The sequence below is a fragment of the Gymnoscopelus microlampas genome (assembly GCF_963454915.1).
Source record: "Gymnoscopelus microlampas genome assembly, chromosome: 12".
Lineage (NCBI taxonomy): Eukaryota > Metazoa > Chordata > Actinopteri > Myctophiformes > Myctophidae > Gymnoscopelus > Gymnoscopelus microlampas.
Genome location: NC_139949.1, coordinates 22904606 through 22922851, shown reverse-complemented (window position 1 = coordinate 22922851; position 18246 = coordinate 22904606). Strand labels below are relative to the sequence as shown.

The 18246-nt window shown below is 40.4% G+C and overlaps 1 protein-coding gene across 2 annotated transcripts; it reads right to left on the bottom strand.

The window, feature by feature from the left end:
* Positions 1-1226: 1226 nt before the first annotated feature.
* On the bottom strand, positions 1227-17867 carry LOC311057990 (RAC-beta serine/threonine-protein kinase-like). 2 transcript variants are annotated; one of them, XM_084075228.1, is made up of 14 exons: positions 17752-17867; positions 13812-13974; positions 13507-13635; positions 13219-13330; positions 10927-11077; positions 10095-10226; positions 8959-9024; positions 8266-8334; positions 8012-8134; positions 7245-7373; positions 4964-5178; positions 4343-4430; positions 3807-3909; positions 1227-3653 (listed from the first exon to the last, which is right to left on the bottom strand). In XM_084075228.1, exons 2-14 carry the CDS (start codon positions 13855-13857, stop codon positions 3574-3576), a joined length of 1443 nt encoding a protein of 480 aa, XP_083931354.1. In that variant the 5' UTR covers positions 13858-13974; positions 17752-17867; the 3' UTR covers positions 1227-3573. The 2 variants fall into 2 exon arrangements, with proteins under 2 accessions (XP_083931354.1, XP_083931355.1); XM_084075229.1 differs by lacking the exon at positions 17752-17867 and adding an exon at positions 17072-17184.
* Positions 17868-18246: the final 379 nt, after the last annotated feature.

Genomic DNA, 18246 nt, shown 5'->3' with positions numbered 1-18246 from the left:
GAAACAATTTTGGAAGCAAAAGCCCAAATAAGCAGCAAAAAACCGCAACCCGTCGCTTATAATAAGCGGACATGGCAACAACACTGTTCGTGGTGGTAGTCATAGATGGTGGTATAGTGACATGTGAGAAGTGAACAGAGGCGGGGTCCGTCGTTCCCGTCACAGAGCACATGTTTCATGCGGCCGGCTAGTGTGGCCGAGGCACCGTGAGGCTCGTGACGTGCGTCTCCTGGACGTCATGTCCACGCCGTGAAAAGTACAGACGTTTCATTGCCTAATTACGTAATGCAGCCAAGTGGCGGAAAGTGGCGGCCCTACACTGTAGGGCTAAAGAAGTGCTTATTGTGTTTTCAAATGGCCGAGATGTATACTGTAGGGCCTACAGTATACAACACACATGATGGATGATTATGTGTGTGTGCGTTGTGTGTGTAAATACATATATACATATACACACACGTATATTTAAAGTAGACCTATAAAATTGCCTAGGCTTAAAAACTTCACACAACCATCCCTGTATTGATACAGTATAGTAGCCTAAGCCCCATATCATGTTAAGCACATATTGTCAATTGAATTAGTTAAACAAAACTTCTGATAACAACAAATGGGTGATGAGTGATGAAATTGTAACACTGTAGCTGTAATAATCTACATTATGTCTGACTCTCTCTGGATCACAAATTGCATTCCCTTTGTTTAAGCTGATGTTATTTGTTATTTGATGTTACTTGCATGCAAGATAATGTTTTAATTATTTGCTTTTGACAAATTTCTCCATTGTGATTATCTCAATATCAGTGTATCAATGGCAGCGGTGGCCTAGTGGTTAGAGGGGCGGCCTTGATACCGGAAGGTCCCTAGTTCGATTCCCCAATTCATCACATCAATCATGAATCACCGCTGAATAGCCCTTGAGCAAGGCTTCCATGCAGGGTCCGGCTGGAAACAAGCTTCGTGCTTAGTCCGACACCCTGGGTAAACAACAAACTTTGCTTTGCTTTCACCCAATAGCAGTGTGATATTTATGACCTTGTGAGCATCTTGGTAGTCGATGGTGCTACGATTTCGGTCTGCAATGCATTATTCAAATACAATGTTATGTGGTGATGGTTCCAACCCAGTTCAAAAACCTTTGTATCCCTAAAACATATCAAATTATAGGGAAAGTGCGCATATTTTTATGCATACAATTATTAACAGACATGCAATTAAGACAAATACAGAGATAAAAATGTGTATTCATTCATTGTCTTTCAGAATTACATTCATAGACAAATAGAAATGGATTGTTTGAATAGCATAATGCAATTGAAAAACATACATTTCTTTCAACCATTATGAAATTTCCTTAATTTCAGACTATGTATTGAGTTTAAGGGTAAAGGAACACAGGGGAAACAGCAAGTTGGAAAATAAAAACAAAAACATACCAAAAATAACGGAAATCATTTCATAACAGCACATGGGGCAGATGGCTTGATGAGAGAAAAGGAGGTTAAACTGGATGTACTGCACCTGCCCTTTATCACTCGCCACTCAACAGCCTAGCACCAGATACAATGGTGGGTGCATCCTCATTTTTAATCATACACCCATTATTGAAACTGAAATGGTGCACCCCAGTCATTAATTAATGACGTTCCACTTGTGTGGCTGGTTTTGATAGACAAATGAGAGAACTGAAAATAAAACAAACACACACAAAAAAAAAACATACTCCTTGCAAGTCGCAACAATTGCACAGAAACACAATCTCACAATGGACCGTGTTCACAAAGTATGTCAGCCTTGGATAAGATGATTAATTTGTCTCCAGCGCCTTCCCACACACAATCCAGCAAGAGCATTTCTGATTCAATTCAAAGTCAAAGTTGGGCACAAAGAAAAATAAGAAAACAGCACTTTGGTTCCTTTGGAACAACATTAGAAGGATCTGCACACACAGTCAAAGGGTAGGTACAGTATGATGTCGTCACAATTTGACAAAATGTCAAATTTATTTGTTTATTTAAGACTAGCAAATTAGAAGTCAGTGAGTTGTCATCTGAATACTATTATTTTAGGTGGCAGGAAACTTCTTAAAATGTTCTGGCAAGACTGTAAACCATGTAAAGATAAATATGATCAGATACAACTGAGTCAGTGCGCACTCTGAAGAATGACACTGAAAATATGAACTGGTATTCTGAACGTACTGTGAATTTATAGGTCCAGTCTTTTCTAAAATTCCCAATTTTCCAGTGCACCTGGCAACTGGACACCTGGTACAGGTATGAAAAAAGGGTTAGGACATTAAACTAGGAAGCCGTCAGCTACAGTATGCACATGGTCCATTTGAGAAGAATGAGGTCTGCTTTCTTTAAGTAACTTTTAAGTGCTCTTTGACCCTCTTTAAAATCACATGGCTGGTGTTTCGTTCACTGATTAAAAGATTTTAAAAAATGTTAGAATTAAAAACATTAAAAAAACATATACACCTTGTGCATTTAGCTATTCCCAGTTCCCATTCATTGCCGTGTAGCACTTGACATAGATTTATTAACAGAGATCACATTCCGAGACAAGAGCAAACTAATTACACAATTTCTTTTTTCATTGCATACATTTTAAAAAGGATATCTCTCCATCACTGCACTTGTTTTGCTTTGTGATAGAATTCCATGACAGAATCACGTATATTTTGCCATGCTAACCAATTCATAAATTTGTGTTGTTGCTGAGGCATAGTGGGCAAGCATCATCTAAACACGTGTACACGCACACACAAATCCTCATCCTCTCACACACGCCGTGACTAAAATGATGACATTCAGTTTGCATTCTATGCCCCTTGTTTTCTTGAGAAACACAAAATGTAGAAGAAAAACATAGCGGATAACTTGCCACACTTCATCCTCCCTCATTTAAAGACTAGTCTGTCACCACTGGTGACAGTTAGTTCCCGAGAAGAGCACTTGGAAAAGTCATAGAGAAACTGTATGGCTTTTTATAAGACCATAACAAATGGGAGAGACAGTTGCTTTAGAAATAAATGGGGGGTGGGGGGTATAGTCCAAAGAAGCAGCAGCAGGTATCTATAGGCCATCTGAAGGTACTAGGCCAAGTCCTGATAATGGTGTTTTGTGCTGAGGACAATATGAGGTTCTGAAGTCCAGTTTGTTACAGTACAGCCAATGCAGCCAGGCTTTGTCCGTAGTGTGGATAAGGGAGTTCATACAGAACAATATGGCCACCACGTCTAGGCACTTAAGCCTGATTTATACGCGTCGGTGTCGCTCACCGAAAATAGCCGAACTACAAGCTAGCGACGAGTCACGTTGTGGCATGTTGTGAGTTTGCAGATCGGCTATTTTCAGTGCTCGACACTGCGCGCTACCAAATATAAATCAGGGGTTATATCTTGCCAGGACCAAAACTCCAGTATGTTGTATGGCAATACTGGTCACTGAAAAGCTGCTTAGGTATGGCCACAGGAGCTGTCTGTGTCCATGTCCTAAGTGTGTGTTTTAGGTTGTTTGTGTGTGTGTGTGTGTGTGTGTGAGCGTGTGTGGTTGAGAAGAGATAGTATCACTCTCTTATGCTAGCCGAATAGGAGAATTGGGGGAAATGTGCTTGCTGGCTGGGGTCCTCACAATCCAGACTGTCATCTGTAAAACAAACAGAAACAGGAAATGTCAGTGAGCGCAAACTGTCAAAACTGGTTGTCCATCAACCTAACCTGGGTGAGAACAGTTTAGCCCACAAAGATAAAATGTCAACCCCCCCCCCCCCCCCCTCCTAACACACACGATAATACTTACACTTATCTGGAGGTGTGAGTGTGATGGTCTGTGCTGTGAACTCGTCATCAAAGTACCGGGTGTCTGTCTCCGATGTCACTTGCGGCTTGAAGGGCGGGGTAAGCTTAGGTGGGATGGAGCAATGACCGAGTATGGTTACTGAGTATGAGTGTACACTGATACATATAATCAGTTGCAGATTTAACCTCTGGGACTCAGTCGGGGCCTAAGACTGTTAGTAGGTGCAGTGCAATATTGGTGCTGCTTTAAGTGAGTAGCATTTCAATTACATTTTCAAAAGGAGAAATTAACCAATGCCAAAGTTGAATAAAAAGTAAAACAAAAATCTTTCCATGTTTGTGTGAACATAGGGTGGTTGAATAACAGCCTTTTGCATGCATGATACAAAGAGATAATAACATAGTAACCTAATGTTTCCGCAGATAATTGTAATAGCTAGCTGTAATGTAGACAACAAAATGTGATTTGATCCACACTCGCTTTATGTCTGGAATTAAACTTCAAATCTTGCATTCTCTGGCCTCACAAGTTCCTACCTTCCTCTGCACCACGTCTTGCCAGTTGATGGTGGTGAAGAATTTGTGGCTCATAACTTCTTTGGCATCGTTAGCGCTTCCTCCTAACCTGTCAATGGAAGCATAATAACGTCAAGGCAAAATATATAATCCCAGAACAAAACACACACCAAGATTATTACAGTTTTGAAAATGTAATTAGTTTTTATTTTGTTTTGACTTCATGTTTTCAATTTCAGTTAAGTTTTAATTCATTTTTAAAGCGGGTTTGCTACTTTAGTTTAGTTTTATGAAAAGGCTTTGCTTTAGCTTAGTTTGAGTTTATTATTGTAATAAGGGGTAGTCAGGGGCAAGATCTACAAGCAGATCTACAAGCTCACAACTGAGCTTGTACTGGGCTATTTTCGCCATTTACCTTACCGACAGACTAAATAAAAACGAAGGACATTTTTTCTATGATTTTAGTTATTTGTTTATTAGTTTTGTAAACACAATACAGTTTAATTTAGTTATATTCTTTTTTGTAAAGCCTAATTTTCTTGAACTAAAACGTTTTATTTTATTCTTTTATTCTAGTTTTCATTTGTTTTAGTCAACGATAATAACCCTGACACACACACACACACACACACACACACACACCTCTGCTTGGGGTCCTTCTTGAGTAGGCCAGCCAGCAGAGCCTTGGCCTCAGGAGCTAAATTCCTAGGAAAGCGGATCTCTTCCATGAGGATGAGCTCAAACAGGCGTTCATGGTCCTGGTTGTAGAAGGGCAGCCGGCCACACATCATCTCATACATGACCACACCCAGACCCCACCAGTCCACTGCCCGGCCATAGTCATTGTCCTCTAGGACCTAGGAAATAAATGAAGGGCATTAAACAAAAGTCCCACATACATTTGTGAAGTGATTTAGAAAGGTCTGGTCATTAGAGTTAATAGCGTACTGTAGACTGAGTCAAACATCCAAACATCCAATTGTTCTTATCATGTTGTAATGTGTGTAACGCCTGTCCATCCTTGTGCTGCATATAACGTATTAACCCATAAAAAACGGGAAAGCATCGGTGTCATTTTTGATTTTTGCGCTGGCTATTCAAAAATAGCAGATGTACAAAGCAGCACTTCTCAGACCTTTTGTTTTCACAAAAGATCAACAGGCTGCAAGATGGCCATTGAAAAACCGACTTATCTTACTTTGACTCTCACCAGTCACACATTCAACAAGATAAACAATATAATAAATACGTGAACAAAACCAATTAACATACTTCTTTACAACAACGAAAGTGCACAGACTACACACGTCTGAACGCTCTCCTCATACTCACAGACATGTTTGGGTTTGAGGTATTACCACCACCGCCGGCAACAACTGTCGCTCGACAACGTTTGCAGATTATTGTTCTTATAGCATGACTCTGCAGGAGGCTAGCCATCTTCTAAGAGGGTTGGTATGTGTCGGTGTGTTCACTGTCCATTGCTAATCTTACAAACTGCTGCACACTGCCAGTGGTCTAATTTAGGACCCCCCACGATTCATTTTCACACCGTTTTTGAAATATTTAACTTTAATTCTAGTAGACTTTAGAACAAGTGGGAACTGAAATTGTATAATGGAAGTCAATAGGGCACTGTTTGGACTGAAACCTGATTCAATTTGGAGTCACGTCATGGATATGTCTATGTCATAACATACACCCAGAACTCACCTAACCCCTGCTCATCATACTAGGGTGGGATGCTCAGGGTAGAGGACAGAGTACAGCAATTTGCAATGGGCCTGGTTTACAAGATACACGTGAAAACAGGGATACCCATGTACCTGTCAGACTACTTCAATAGAATAAAAGATACACACAGGCACAACACCAGAAGGAGACCCACTGATCTCACTGAACCCAGTTTCGGCACAAAAATGGGGTCAAATTCGTTCTACTGCTATGCCACCAGAATGTGGAATGCCCTACCAACAGTCATAGAAAAGTGTGACTCCTTACCCTTCAAAACCTCTCTAAAAGTGCACCTACATACAGGTGGCTGCAATTTGTAACTGGCCCCTGTAAAACAAGTCTAAGCTAATCACCCGAGATGCACATTGGAGCCACACCGTTCCCATGTGGTTCCAAGATCCACATGACTACTTCTTTTTTAGCGGTGCCAGCCGCTCTACTCTTGACTATGTCCGTCCGTATGTCCGTTTGTCCGTTTGTCCGTTTGTCCGTTATGTCCGTTTGAGCACGGGCTTTAAACAGCTATAACTCCAGTTCGCAGCATGCCAGCAAGTCCAAATTTGGTATGTGGACTTACACCACCAATTGGGACGAGCATTGATTGCTGAAGCCCCGCCCCGCCCTATTATAGCGCCACCAGGAGGCCACTGGCTTTAAACAGCGCTTTACACAGCTATAACTCCAGTTCGCAGCATGCCAGCAAGTCCCAATTTGGTATGTGGACTTACACCACCAATAGGGACGAGCATTAATTGCTGAAGCCCTGCCCCGCCCTATTATAGCGCCACCAGGAGGCCACTCATCAAAGGCACCGCTTCCTTCACACAGGGTGGGATTTTTTTTTTTACAATTAAAATCTAAAATGTAAGTCAAAGACGGTTGAATCGGGCTGAAACCTTGCCCAAATGTGGAGTCAAATGTCACAAATAGACTGGCAGCGCAGCTGTGTGCACTTCATCTGTGAATTGGAATTGATTAATGGGATCACTGCCGACGTGGGCCCCATGGGACTCTGGTGTCTTTATTTGGACCCTAAAATATACTAGTCAGTTGGTTTTCTGTAAAACAGTGAGGTTTTATGGGATGTGATGGGAAGACACATGGAGGTGTGAATAATAATGTAACGGTGGGAGTAAGGAGCATAGTCACGTCACATGCCATTTCCACTGTCTTAGCGTCAGTGCCTTACCTCAGGTGCTAGGTACTCGGGAGTTCCACAGAAGGTCTTCATGGTAGCATCAGGAGTAATGCCCTCCTTACAAAGGCCAAAATCTGTTATTTTGATGTGACCGTCTTTGTCCAGCATCAGATTCTCCAGCTGTAAACAGAATACACACAGGAACAGACATCTCCATGAACCACATCAATTATACCCAAATAAAAAGTGGGTGGGTGTTATTTATCCACTAGGGGGATAGTTGAATATATTATTATTTATTTCATATTGCACATCCCACGGTTTGTGTCAAATAGCTGAAAACCGCATTGGAATCGGCACTTTGGTTACAGAAAAAAGTCCACTGGAAGATTGTTCGCAGTTTGTAGCAATACTATTGGAAACAAATGGGGTAACTGGTGGGCACTGGGCAGGACCTAGCTAATAGCCAATAGATACTGGCTTTCTGACGTATGTATGCAAACATACTGTTGATTTTAAATGTCTTTAGAACCTTGGGATGTGTCATGTGAAACCCAAAAATGAAAATTATTGCATTGTTTGGTCTGCAGGTTTAACCACTTAGCGGAAATAGCAGATCTACAAGCTCACAACGCATCGCAAGGTGACGCGTTGTACATCTGGCATCCGTTAATGTCGGACCACACATGTTGGAAACGCAGCTTATGACTCTTAATATGCTTTCATTTTGACCCGTCCTCAAACCACCCTGTAAACATCAACCAAGTCTGTTAAGTAAATCACAGCTAAAAGAGCAGTGACAGGTTTGTCTTTCTCACCTTTAGATCCCTGTAAACGACATCACGTGAATGGAGGTACTCCAGCGCCGACACAATCTCAGCGCCGTAGAATCGTGCCCTGTCCTCTGTGAACACCCGTTCCCGTGACAGGTGGAAGAAGAGCTACAGGAGGGGAGGCAGAGAGGAAGAATAACAACACGAATGTGCTACAATGTGCATGCCAAACCGCTTATGTCTTTTGAAACTGTAGTGTGGTGTGACATCTGTGTTTGAACATGTGTTTGTGTGCCCACCTCGCCTCCATTGGCATATTCCATTACAAAGCACAGCCGATCGTGGGTTTGGAAAGCATATTTCAGTGTCTGGAAAAAAGGAATTATTGGCAGTTATTTTTTTTAAATGACTACTTAGTTTGGTTTAGCAATGAATGATGTTCTCTTTACAACCTAACCAAAGTTCAAATGCTTGGCTGTTACTAAATTCAAATATTTTTTATTGTTATTAAACAATGTCTAGATGTCTGTTTATGTTGAGAACTTCACTTTCTACTGTATTATCATATTTTACTGTCATTTTATGGTCTTAATAATACAATGGCATTGTAGTCTTGATTATAAATGTAATAAAAAAGAATATATATTAATTGATTATCAAAATAATTGTTAGGTTATTCAACAGACCTTCTTCCAATATAAATGTGCTAAATATTATTTATCTAGCAATATATATTGATATGATTTATTTAGCGATAAATATTATTTGAATATGATTTCCACATTGATATTATGATATCAATTTGGAAATTGATGTTGATGTTCATCATATTGGACTGCATGAACACAGAACTGGTAATGTTAATTTAACAAAATTCTGTATCATGATTCACAATATTAAATGGATCCCACAATGACAGATGTTAAATGATACATTTTTTATATAATGCCTAGCCCTATATGGAGGGTATAAAGAAAGTATGTGGTACTCACCGTGAGGAAAGGGTGTCTCGTGTTTTGTAACACTCTACTTTCTGTAACTGTGTGGGCCACCTCATCCTACACACACACACACACACACACACACACACACACACACACACACACACACACACACACACACACACACACACACACACACACACACACACACAAAGAAGCAAACTTAACCATATGAACCCTTGCATCCCCATTCTGGGGTGAACATTCAGAAAAGAATAGCAGTTCTACCAGCTCTTAGCGCTCATAACATTGCTATTTTCAGCAAAGAGTTTTGGTGTAGAGGGGATAAGGGAGGGGGTCTAACATAGACCCTTGGGAAACTCAGGTCAATGGAGTATAGGGTTTAGGTGTTTAAGTGGTTAAGAGTGGAAACTGTAGCAACTACTACGTAACAAAGTCTATCTGTCATTTGATGAAGGTCCTTTGAGACACCTTGGGATGAACCTTGAGATACACTAAAATGTTTTTAACCTGCTTATTGAATGTTTAATCAATATCACTCCTGTCTTTATTACTACCAGAATATAAAGCGTAAGCTTTATTTTTTTACCAAAAAATATCACTTACACTACCTTTACTGCTGAGCATCCAAATGTTCCCATCCTCCCTGTTCAATCATTACAAGCAATAATAAAAGCTGACCGTAACAAACAGTGATTCTGTCTTTTTTAATTCAAGGACCCTGTTTGATATGCATTAGGCTACTCTGAAAGAGCACAAATGGAATCAAATGGACTTGTCCATTTGATTCCATTTGTAAACTCTCATGGTTAAAGATCTGTAAGTGTCTTTTTGGTTTCTAACAATAATTTAGCTGAGGACCCCCTAGAACCCCCTCAAGGACACCGGGGGGTCCCTGGACACCATGTTGTAAACCAGTGCAATATGACATCAACCTTTTAAACCATACAGTATATACCCTGTTGACCAGGCAGTGTCCCATCCTTTTTCCCCTCCACACAAAATCTCCTCAACAAAAATAGCTCACAACGTGTTACAATGAAACCTGTTGTGAGCTTGTAAATCAGCTATTGTTGCCGAATGTTTGCCCATTATGACATGCCCAGAATAAGGTTAATGTAGTTAAAGATACAATCAAAAATGTGGTCTTAAATGTGCCAGCTAACCTTGGCTATGATGACCTCTTTGCGTAGTATCTTCATGGCATAATGTACACCAGTGGACCTCTCTTTGACCAGGATGACCTTCCCAAACGTGCCCTTACCCAGCAGCTTCAGGTACTCAAAGTCACTCATTGTCTGAAAAGCAGAAAAAGGCTGCAATAAAATACCTTACCAATTACATGTTGTGACATAAACGTGAATGGTGTAGTTGAACGAGGACTGGGCAATATATCGATATGTGACATGAGGCCAGATATCGTCAGGGATTTGGATAGAATAATATAAAAAATATAAAATAATATGACAAATGTTGTCTTATGTTTTCCTTGTTTCAATCATTTTTTTAATAGTAAAAATATTTTACCTATTTTTAAACATATACAGTATATATAAAAAGAAAATATATCATTACAATGTGATGTGATATAATTATTGCAATACAATATTATGGCCACAAAATAGATATTTGGTGAAAAATATATATGTGATATTTGAGTTTGTCCACATCACCCAGCCCTAATTCTAATACAATTTGCTCATTATTATTGTTTGAACCATCAAAGATGCAAGGCAATCAAGTTCTTACTTGTTGTCTCATTAAACTTAAGGATGAACTCTGTTTAGACACAATACTGTTGTCACACTAGTATGTAACATGAGGACACACCATTATATTTAATGTCTTTGGTGTGGCAGCATTTTGGACGCTCAGCTCGCAAATAGAATCACGAGCTTAGTATAGTGCTACATTCCTACAAGCAATTATTCATACATAAAACATTTGCATTCCTAAACATAATTATGTTTCCCACTGCATGATACGAGGGCCTCTCACCACTTTGTTCCGGCTCTTGGACATAGCCACCTCCATCTCCTCTAGGCTGGATTCACTCGGTGAGCCAAACACATCCATGGGTTCTTCATCCTCCTGCTCACGCATCTTGAGGCCATTGGCCACAGACTGAATCGCTCGCATCCATTCCTCTCTGTGGCACAAAATCGCACATTCTTACATCACGGATCACCCGTAACCCCTACTATATGAGTCTTTAAAGGGGCATGAAACCCTAGGCTAGTTGTGTAGCTTGTTTTCCTGTTCAGGATTTTAGATTTTTTATTCCAGGCTAGTAAACAGCTGGAGCTAATAAAATGAATAATCAGTGTGTTAGATTTAGGTGTGCCCAGTGCCATGAGTGTGCCAATGTGCAAAGCCTAGCCCTAGACAGAAGTCGACAGAACTGTCAATTAGGGCTGACCTTCGATCTTCTTTTTGACGTTGAAGCTTCTGGGCCTTAAAACGATACAAATTCGAAGCTTCGAAGACGGGGCCCAGGGGCGGAGGGGGGGCCTGTTAATACATTTTATACGGTAATGAAACGTATGACGTTGAACTTGAGCCAGAGCATGTGAGCGGAGTGGAGCGGGGGGAAATGCCACTCCACACTCCAGGGGGCTGTTGTCACGCTTTCTATTCGCTCATGTTGCTCCCACACCAATACCCCCCCCCCCCCACCCCCGATCCCCCCCACACTCCGTCGCTCACCTTGATTTGCGCACCGGTCGGTCCGCGCTCCGCTCAGACCCGGCCGCTCAGCAGCAAAAGAAGTGTTTTGCTGCGTGTCTGATACACTTTCTCTTTTGGCACAAATGCGTCCCCATGAGCCTAGATGGACAGCTACTATGTTGCAAAAGATGCCGTTCCTAAAAAGTTTCCTTTTTATTTAGGCATTGTATTCTTTAATGTGACAGACACTATTAAATCCTGTGGGTTAATGATTAATCACCAGAATCGAGAGAGGGGGACTCGCAAAACGAGTGTGGTTCGTTCAGCCAAAACCCGTCACTTTCGTTTCAAATCGTATCCTTTGATTGGCTGGCGATATAACTAAACTGACACAAAGTATTTATAAACATACATGTGTGGATTACGGAGAAATTTGAATGAAATCTTGATCAGGGACGTGCGCTGTGCACTTCTGTTGCAGTGTTTTATTTGTGTCCATGAGACCGGCCGGGCATGCTCAAACATGCAGTGCGCGGCCCCCGACCCGAGCGGCTTGGAGTGGCAGGCGGTCCTCGCCCCGAGTTTTTATAAACCCACTGCTCGCTATGTTAAAAATTATCCAGCTCGGCTCACATGCTCTGACTTGAGGCGCAAGAGAAGGCACGCGGCCTGAAAGCTGGCGTTCAAAATTAAATAGAAAAATACAAAATGAAAAAAAAGAAAAGAAAAGAAAATGAATACATATTTTCTTAAAACCCTACAATTATATATTTCTTTCTTATGTTCGAATCCCGTGCCATCGAACGAAGCTTTGAATATTCGAACTATTTGGGTCAGCCCTACTGTCAATGCACATTGACAGACTTGACAGCAGCACACAACTATAGTATTTTCAATGAGAGTCATGCAACAAATGCTGTTGAAGCCCACAGACACTGCTGTCCACCATGATAGAAGACATAACTTGAGGTTATGCAAATTTTGTGTCAACATTTGCTGTGCCATCACGGCAAGGGTCAACTCTGAGACTTACTACATACTGTTATTCTCCAAACAATATTGAGATTAGCTAGCTTGCATTCTGCAGGTTAGTTTGATAATGGACTGAAATCAAACGTCAGTCTGTACATCTTAACAATCAAATGAAATGTGTTAACAAAATGATCAACAATATATTTCTTTACATGTTTGTAGCACCAAGCGCATCCTGTCTTAATAGTGTTTGAGAAGAATTCTGAATGAATTATTGATATACAGAATATGAATTCAATGTCATTCGCCTTGTTTATTGGTAGGGGATGCATATGGCACAATGCAGCTTTAAGGGCACAATTCAGCTTTAAGGCCCCCATGTTCCAGGTAAAAAAAATAGATCAACCGTTCTGTTAACCACTTCAGTTGACTAGGGTACCCCAAGGATCTATAATATATCCCCTAATTCTTTCCCAAGCTCATAGCTCAAAGCTCACAACGTGTTGCATTGCGACGTGTTTTGAGCTTGCAGATCTGCTATTTTCACTGAATCTTTGCTGAATGTTCACCAATTATGACATGCCCAGAATAGGGAGGGACACACTAGGGTTCATTTGGTTAAACACAGCAGTGACATAACTCCGTTCTCACCTCTCATCGTTGCTGTCCACATGGAAGGTGCGTTCAATAACTGTGGTCCACTGCAGGCAACGAATGACAAATGTGTTGGGACGGGGTCGTTCAGTCTTCATTAACTGGCATTCTAGTTGTATGTAAAGAACAATTCAACATTTAGTTAGTTGGTAGAGGTCATTGGCTTTAGAAATGTATGGATGAGAAAAGTCGAAGTGATACCAATAATAATCCACAGCAACAAGCAATGTGAAACCGAGAGGTTCTTGCAATTGGTTTGCAGCTGTCTTACGATTTGGGACTGACCTGCCACTGAAAAGTTGTTGAGTGGAGGTAAGCTCTGGTCAGTTAGATCAGGCTTCTCCTTGTAGCCAATGAAGGACCCATCGCTCTTCAAGATGAAGTACCTCGGTCTCCATGTCTTGATGTACTCACCTTGACAAAACAAGAGGAATTTTTGAGAAGGCTACATTGTGTAATCATATCCTTTGTGAACATTTTAACCATGAACTCCAATCAAACGCAAACTCAATTTCTACTGATACCGTGATGATACCCACTTTTTACGAATAATTGTTGGCATAGCAAAACCTCAATAAAGATTCTCTCACCTCGTTTGTGGAGCCAGCCCTCTCTGACTACACTGACTTCATTCATGGTGAAATAGGTTCGTTTCAGAGAGGGTCAGGAACAGGAGGACGGGGGAGGGGATCTTGTCTTTTTGTTGTTGTTGTTACTGTTCAGCTTTTATTCAGTGTCTTCTTCTAACAGCACCTGTGGAATGGCACAAATCGTAATAAGAGACAAAAGACAACGGATGAGATTTCATTTCATGCAGCACTGTATTAACATTGGAACTAGGGGTGCAAGAAGTTAATTGAACATTGAGCATTATTTATAAATAAATAAACGATAATTTAATAAAATAATGTATTAATAATCAATCCTATTTTGGGCATATCTTTCATTATAGGCAAAATACTTCAAATAAAAAAGTAAAATAAAATAAGCAACAGTAAAGTAGTTAAAATAGCCTATCTATGGTTTCAACGTGCCGTGATGCAACGTGTTGTGAGCTTGTAGATCGGCTATTTTAACTATTTTTGCATGACATTGTTGTGTGCCGAAGTATCAAATGTTAATTACTTAAACTCCACACGTTGTTGAGTGGAGTCGCTCAGGGCGCTATACAAGTGTCTTTTCCGTTTTCGCTCTATGTTAAATATCGCTGCTGAAAATAGCCAATCGACAAGCTTGTGACTTTTTCCATCTGCTATTTTCTGTGAAGGTTTTCCCAGAATCCAGATGCTGGAGTTTAATCGATTCATTGATATATAAAAAAAAAGAAAATATATATGAAGAAATCACGTTCCTCGATTGTTCGATTAATCAAAAAAGTAATCAGTAGAATATTCGTTAAGAAAATGATCAATAGTTGCAGCCCTATAGTTGGAACAATCTGGGTTGGCAAAATCACACCGACAAGCAAGTATTACAACACGAAATTCAGGATATGATATCTAATTACATTTCAGTTACTTTTATTATATTATAGCATACTTTTATGTGTGTTAAATACCATCAAGTGTGTGGTGAAGTGCAATGAGAAACAAGATAACAGTTGCTTAATGATGGCCGTTTAATTGAGAGCCAGTAATAGGCAAAAAAGTAACCTAAAACAAAATTAGATTAGCTTTGTTGATGAGTCACAACAAAGTGTTAATTTGTCATTTTTTTAAACTCACAGAGTGTACAAATAGAACTAGCACCATTTGGAACCTCTCCCTCCGCTATATAGCTCCAAGATGAGGTTCCACATAGCTCAGTGCCTGTGGAGGGCGACACAGCGAATATTTTCCACTATGCATGATTCTTGCCCTTTTCCGCACATCGTATCCCAAATAAAAGGTATTCTTCCCTGCTCTCAGATGTTTTAAATTTTAGCGCTCAAGAAAATCTAACCGACGGGTTGAAACAATGGCTTTTTTAGTCAGCCTTTCCCAATGCAATCTTACGGGAGCAGTACTGTGCATGCAGACGGGGGTTGACTGGCCACAGGCTGTGAAATAAGCGATTTAAACACTTGTTTCAACCAGTCGCTTAGATTTTCTTGGCCCGCTAAAAGTTAAAACATCTGAGAGCAGGGAAGAATACCTTAACTTTTTGGATACGATGTGCGGAAAGGGGTAAGAATCATGCACAGTGAAAAATATTCGCCGGTATCGCCCCCCAACAGGCAGTTAGGCACCAAGCTATGTGGAACCTCATCTCGGAGCTATATAGCGGAGGGAGAGGTTCCGAATGAACCCGTTCCAATTGTATCCTACCTGGGTCGCGTTTTTTCCCACATTCTGAATTCCCATAGACGTGTTTAATATCGCGTCAAAGAAGAACTGTGTTCCAAAAATAAACAAATGAGCCCGACGGTTTGACTCATATGGATATGAAGCATCAACTGACGGCGAGAAAATGCTAATATTATGAGTGACTGACTGTCATAAACGATACAGAGCCACCTCCCCGACAATATCGCTGTGACAGTTTGTTTATTTTTGGACCACAATTCTTATATGAGACGATTCTAAGATGACCCAATGTTATTCTCCATAGAGAAATTACTTCTGCGACCCAGGGGATGAGCGAGTGACGTCAGGATTTCAGTACTCTATTAGAGTTAAAGGAATAGTTCACCCAAAGAAAATGTTATTTTCTATCAATTACACGCACCATGAAGCCTTGAATTCATGGAGATGTTTTTGTTTTTGACGCATTCCTGAGCCAATAATTTGATGACCGGGTTTATTTCCGGTAGGAGACTCAGAGACTCCTTTGAGTGTCCTACCGGATACATTAGCATCTTTCCGCCGGTAATCAAATTATTGGCTTAGGAATGCGACAAAAACTAAAAAATCTCCATGAATTCGATGCTTTTTTGGGGTGAACTACTCCTTTAAAGTAACACTCAGGATTTACTCTGTAGCAGATTGCTAGAAGCAGGTAGGCCTGTCACAATTATTACATATACGCAATCATTTGAGATAATTGCAATATTTTTTTTGCATAATCGTATCCATGTTGAAAAATGTTACATTTTCAAACATTTTCCAAAAACTGCAGAAATAGTTATCTACAAGCTTACAACACGTCACTTCTCGATGCATTGAAAGCTTGTAGATCAGCTATTTCTCCAATTTTGAAAATGATTAAATATGTCAGTAATTTCTTTGTATATTTAATTATTTGTCATATCTGCCCTGCCAGCAGACAGAACTTAAGTTTATATTCATTATGTTCGAAAGTCCAATGCCAAAAACACAATTAAATCGTTAATCACAATTATTTGTGTGACAATCAATCGTCAACTTAATTGTGTAATCGTGACAGCCCTAGCAGCAGGTACTCAGAGCAGGTAACAATGACGTCATTTTTGTCCAGTGTGAAATGACGTATAGCTGTTTCTCATGGACGCCATACAGCAACTGACAGCAGTTAGCATCGAGCTAACAAACAGCAGTTAACATTTAAGTGTATATACTTCCAACAGCAGCAACGTTTAAGTAAACCTAAAACAACACACAACGAACGTTAGGCAGGACGAAAAGTCAACAAAGCAGCCAGTTGGTTGGGCAGTAAAGCAACGTGGGACACGTTTATATTCAACCTCCACTTTATCAACAACAATAGCTGCAGTTAAACGACATTATCACAGACTTTGACAAGTTTATCCGCAGAATAAAACTATTTATTTCATTAATACAAACTTTAATACTATCATTAACGCACTCAAAGTAAACAACGCGACGTTCTGTGGTCTTTAAACTCAACATTAACAAAGGCTTTGTGTTTATTAGTAAACAAACGGTTGTCTTACATGAACGAGATTCTGCTGGTTGAACTTGCTAGCTTGTTGCTAGTAGTAGCAGAATCGAGGCCAGTGTTGCCAGATTTACGCGAGAGAAATAAGCATAGGTCTAGGAAAACAAGCCCAAAAGAATCGACGGCTATTTGAAAATAGCAGATCTACAAGCTCACATTCACAATGCGTCACGATACAACGCGTTGTGAGCTTGTAGATCTGCTATTTTCACACACAAAAACAATCTTTAAGAAAATGAGAAAAATCTGGAATGTTCTTTGAAACATTTTTAACAACACAAATCTGAAATGGGGGTCCCTCCCTGGCTGGCATACAAATATAGTCAGATAGATGGGGGTCCGCAGACAAATACATATCAATGTGGGGGTCCTAGACTTAAAATGTTTGAGAACCACTGGATTAAACAACATTAGGAAACAAGCCCAATTATAACTATATAAGCAACACTAAAGCAGCACTTTAGAAACAAGCCGCAACCCCCGCAACTAGCCAAGTCGCTTATAATGAGCAGACATGGCAACGCTGATCGAGGCTCCTCCGATAGTAGCTTCACGTATGTATTATCACACTGTCTCCACGGCGACTCTCGTATCGCTGTCCCACAGAACATAACGGTACAGTAACGTATATTTGATGGTGTTTTAAGGTGGTGGTGTGTGTGAGTGTGTGATTACCCCACGTTGCGGGTGGGTGTCTGTCTCTCAGGGCAGTTTTGACAGGATCAATCCAGAGCAGGCCATCCAATCCACCCCGAGGAGGAAAACACCATGGAATCTCTCTGAGCTGCGTTGCCAGGTTTTGCGAGAGAAACAAGCAACCAGGTATTTGAAAACAAGCTCAAAAGAAGCAACTCTAGGCCACATGAGCACTTTTAAACTTATGTGCATTGGCCGTTTGAAAATAGCCGATCTACAAGCTCACAACAAGCTTGTAGATTGGCTATTTTCAAAAACTCTTGTAATAAATTTCGAATATTTGGATTATTCTTATTATTTTTAAACATTCTAACAACACAAATGCTCCCTGGATGCACATAACATTTTCATGAAAATATTGAGAACCACTGGTTTAAATAAAATCATTTAAAAAATGGAAGCAAGCCTAAATAAGCTATTACATTTTAGAAACAAGCCCAACGTCGCTTATAATAAGCGGACATGGCAACACTG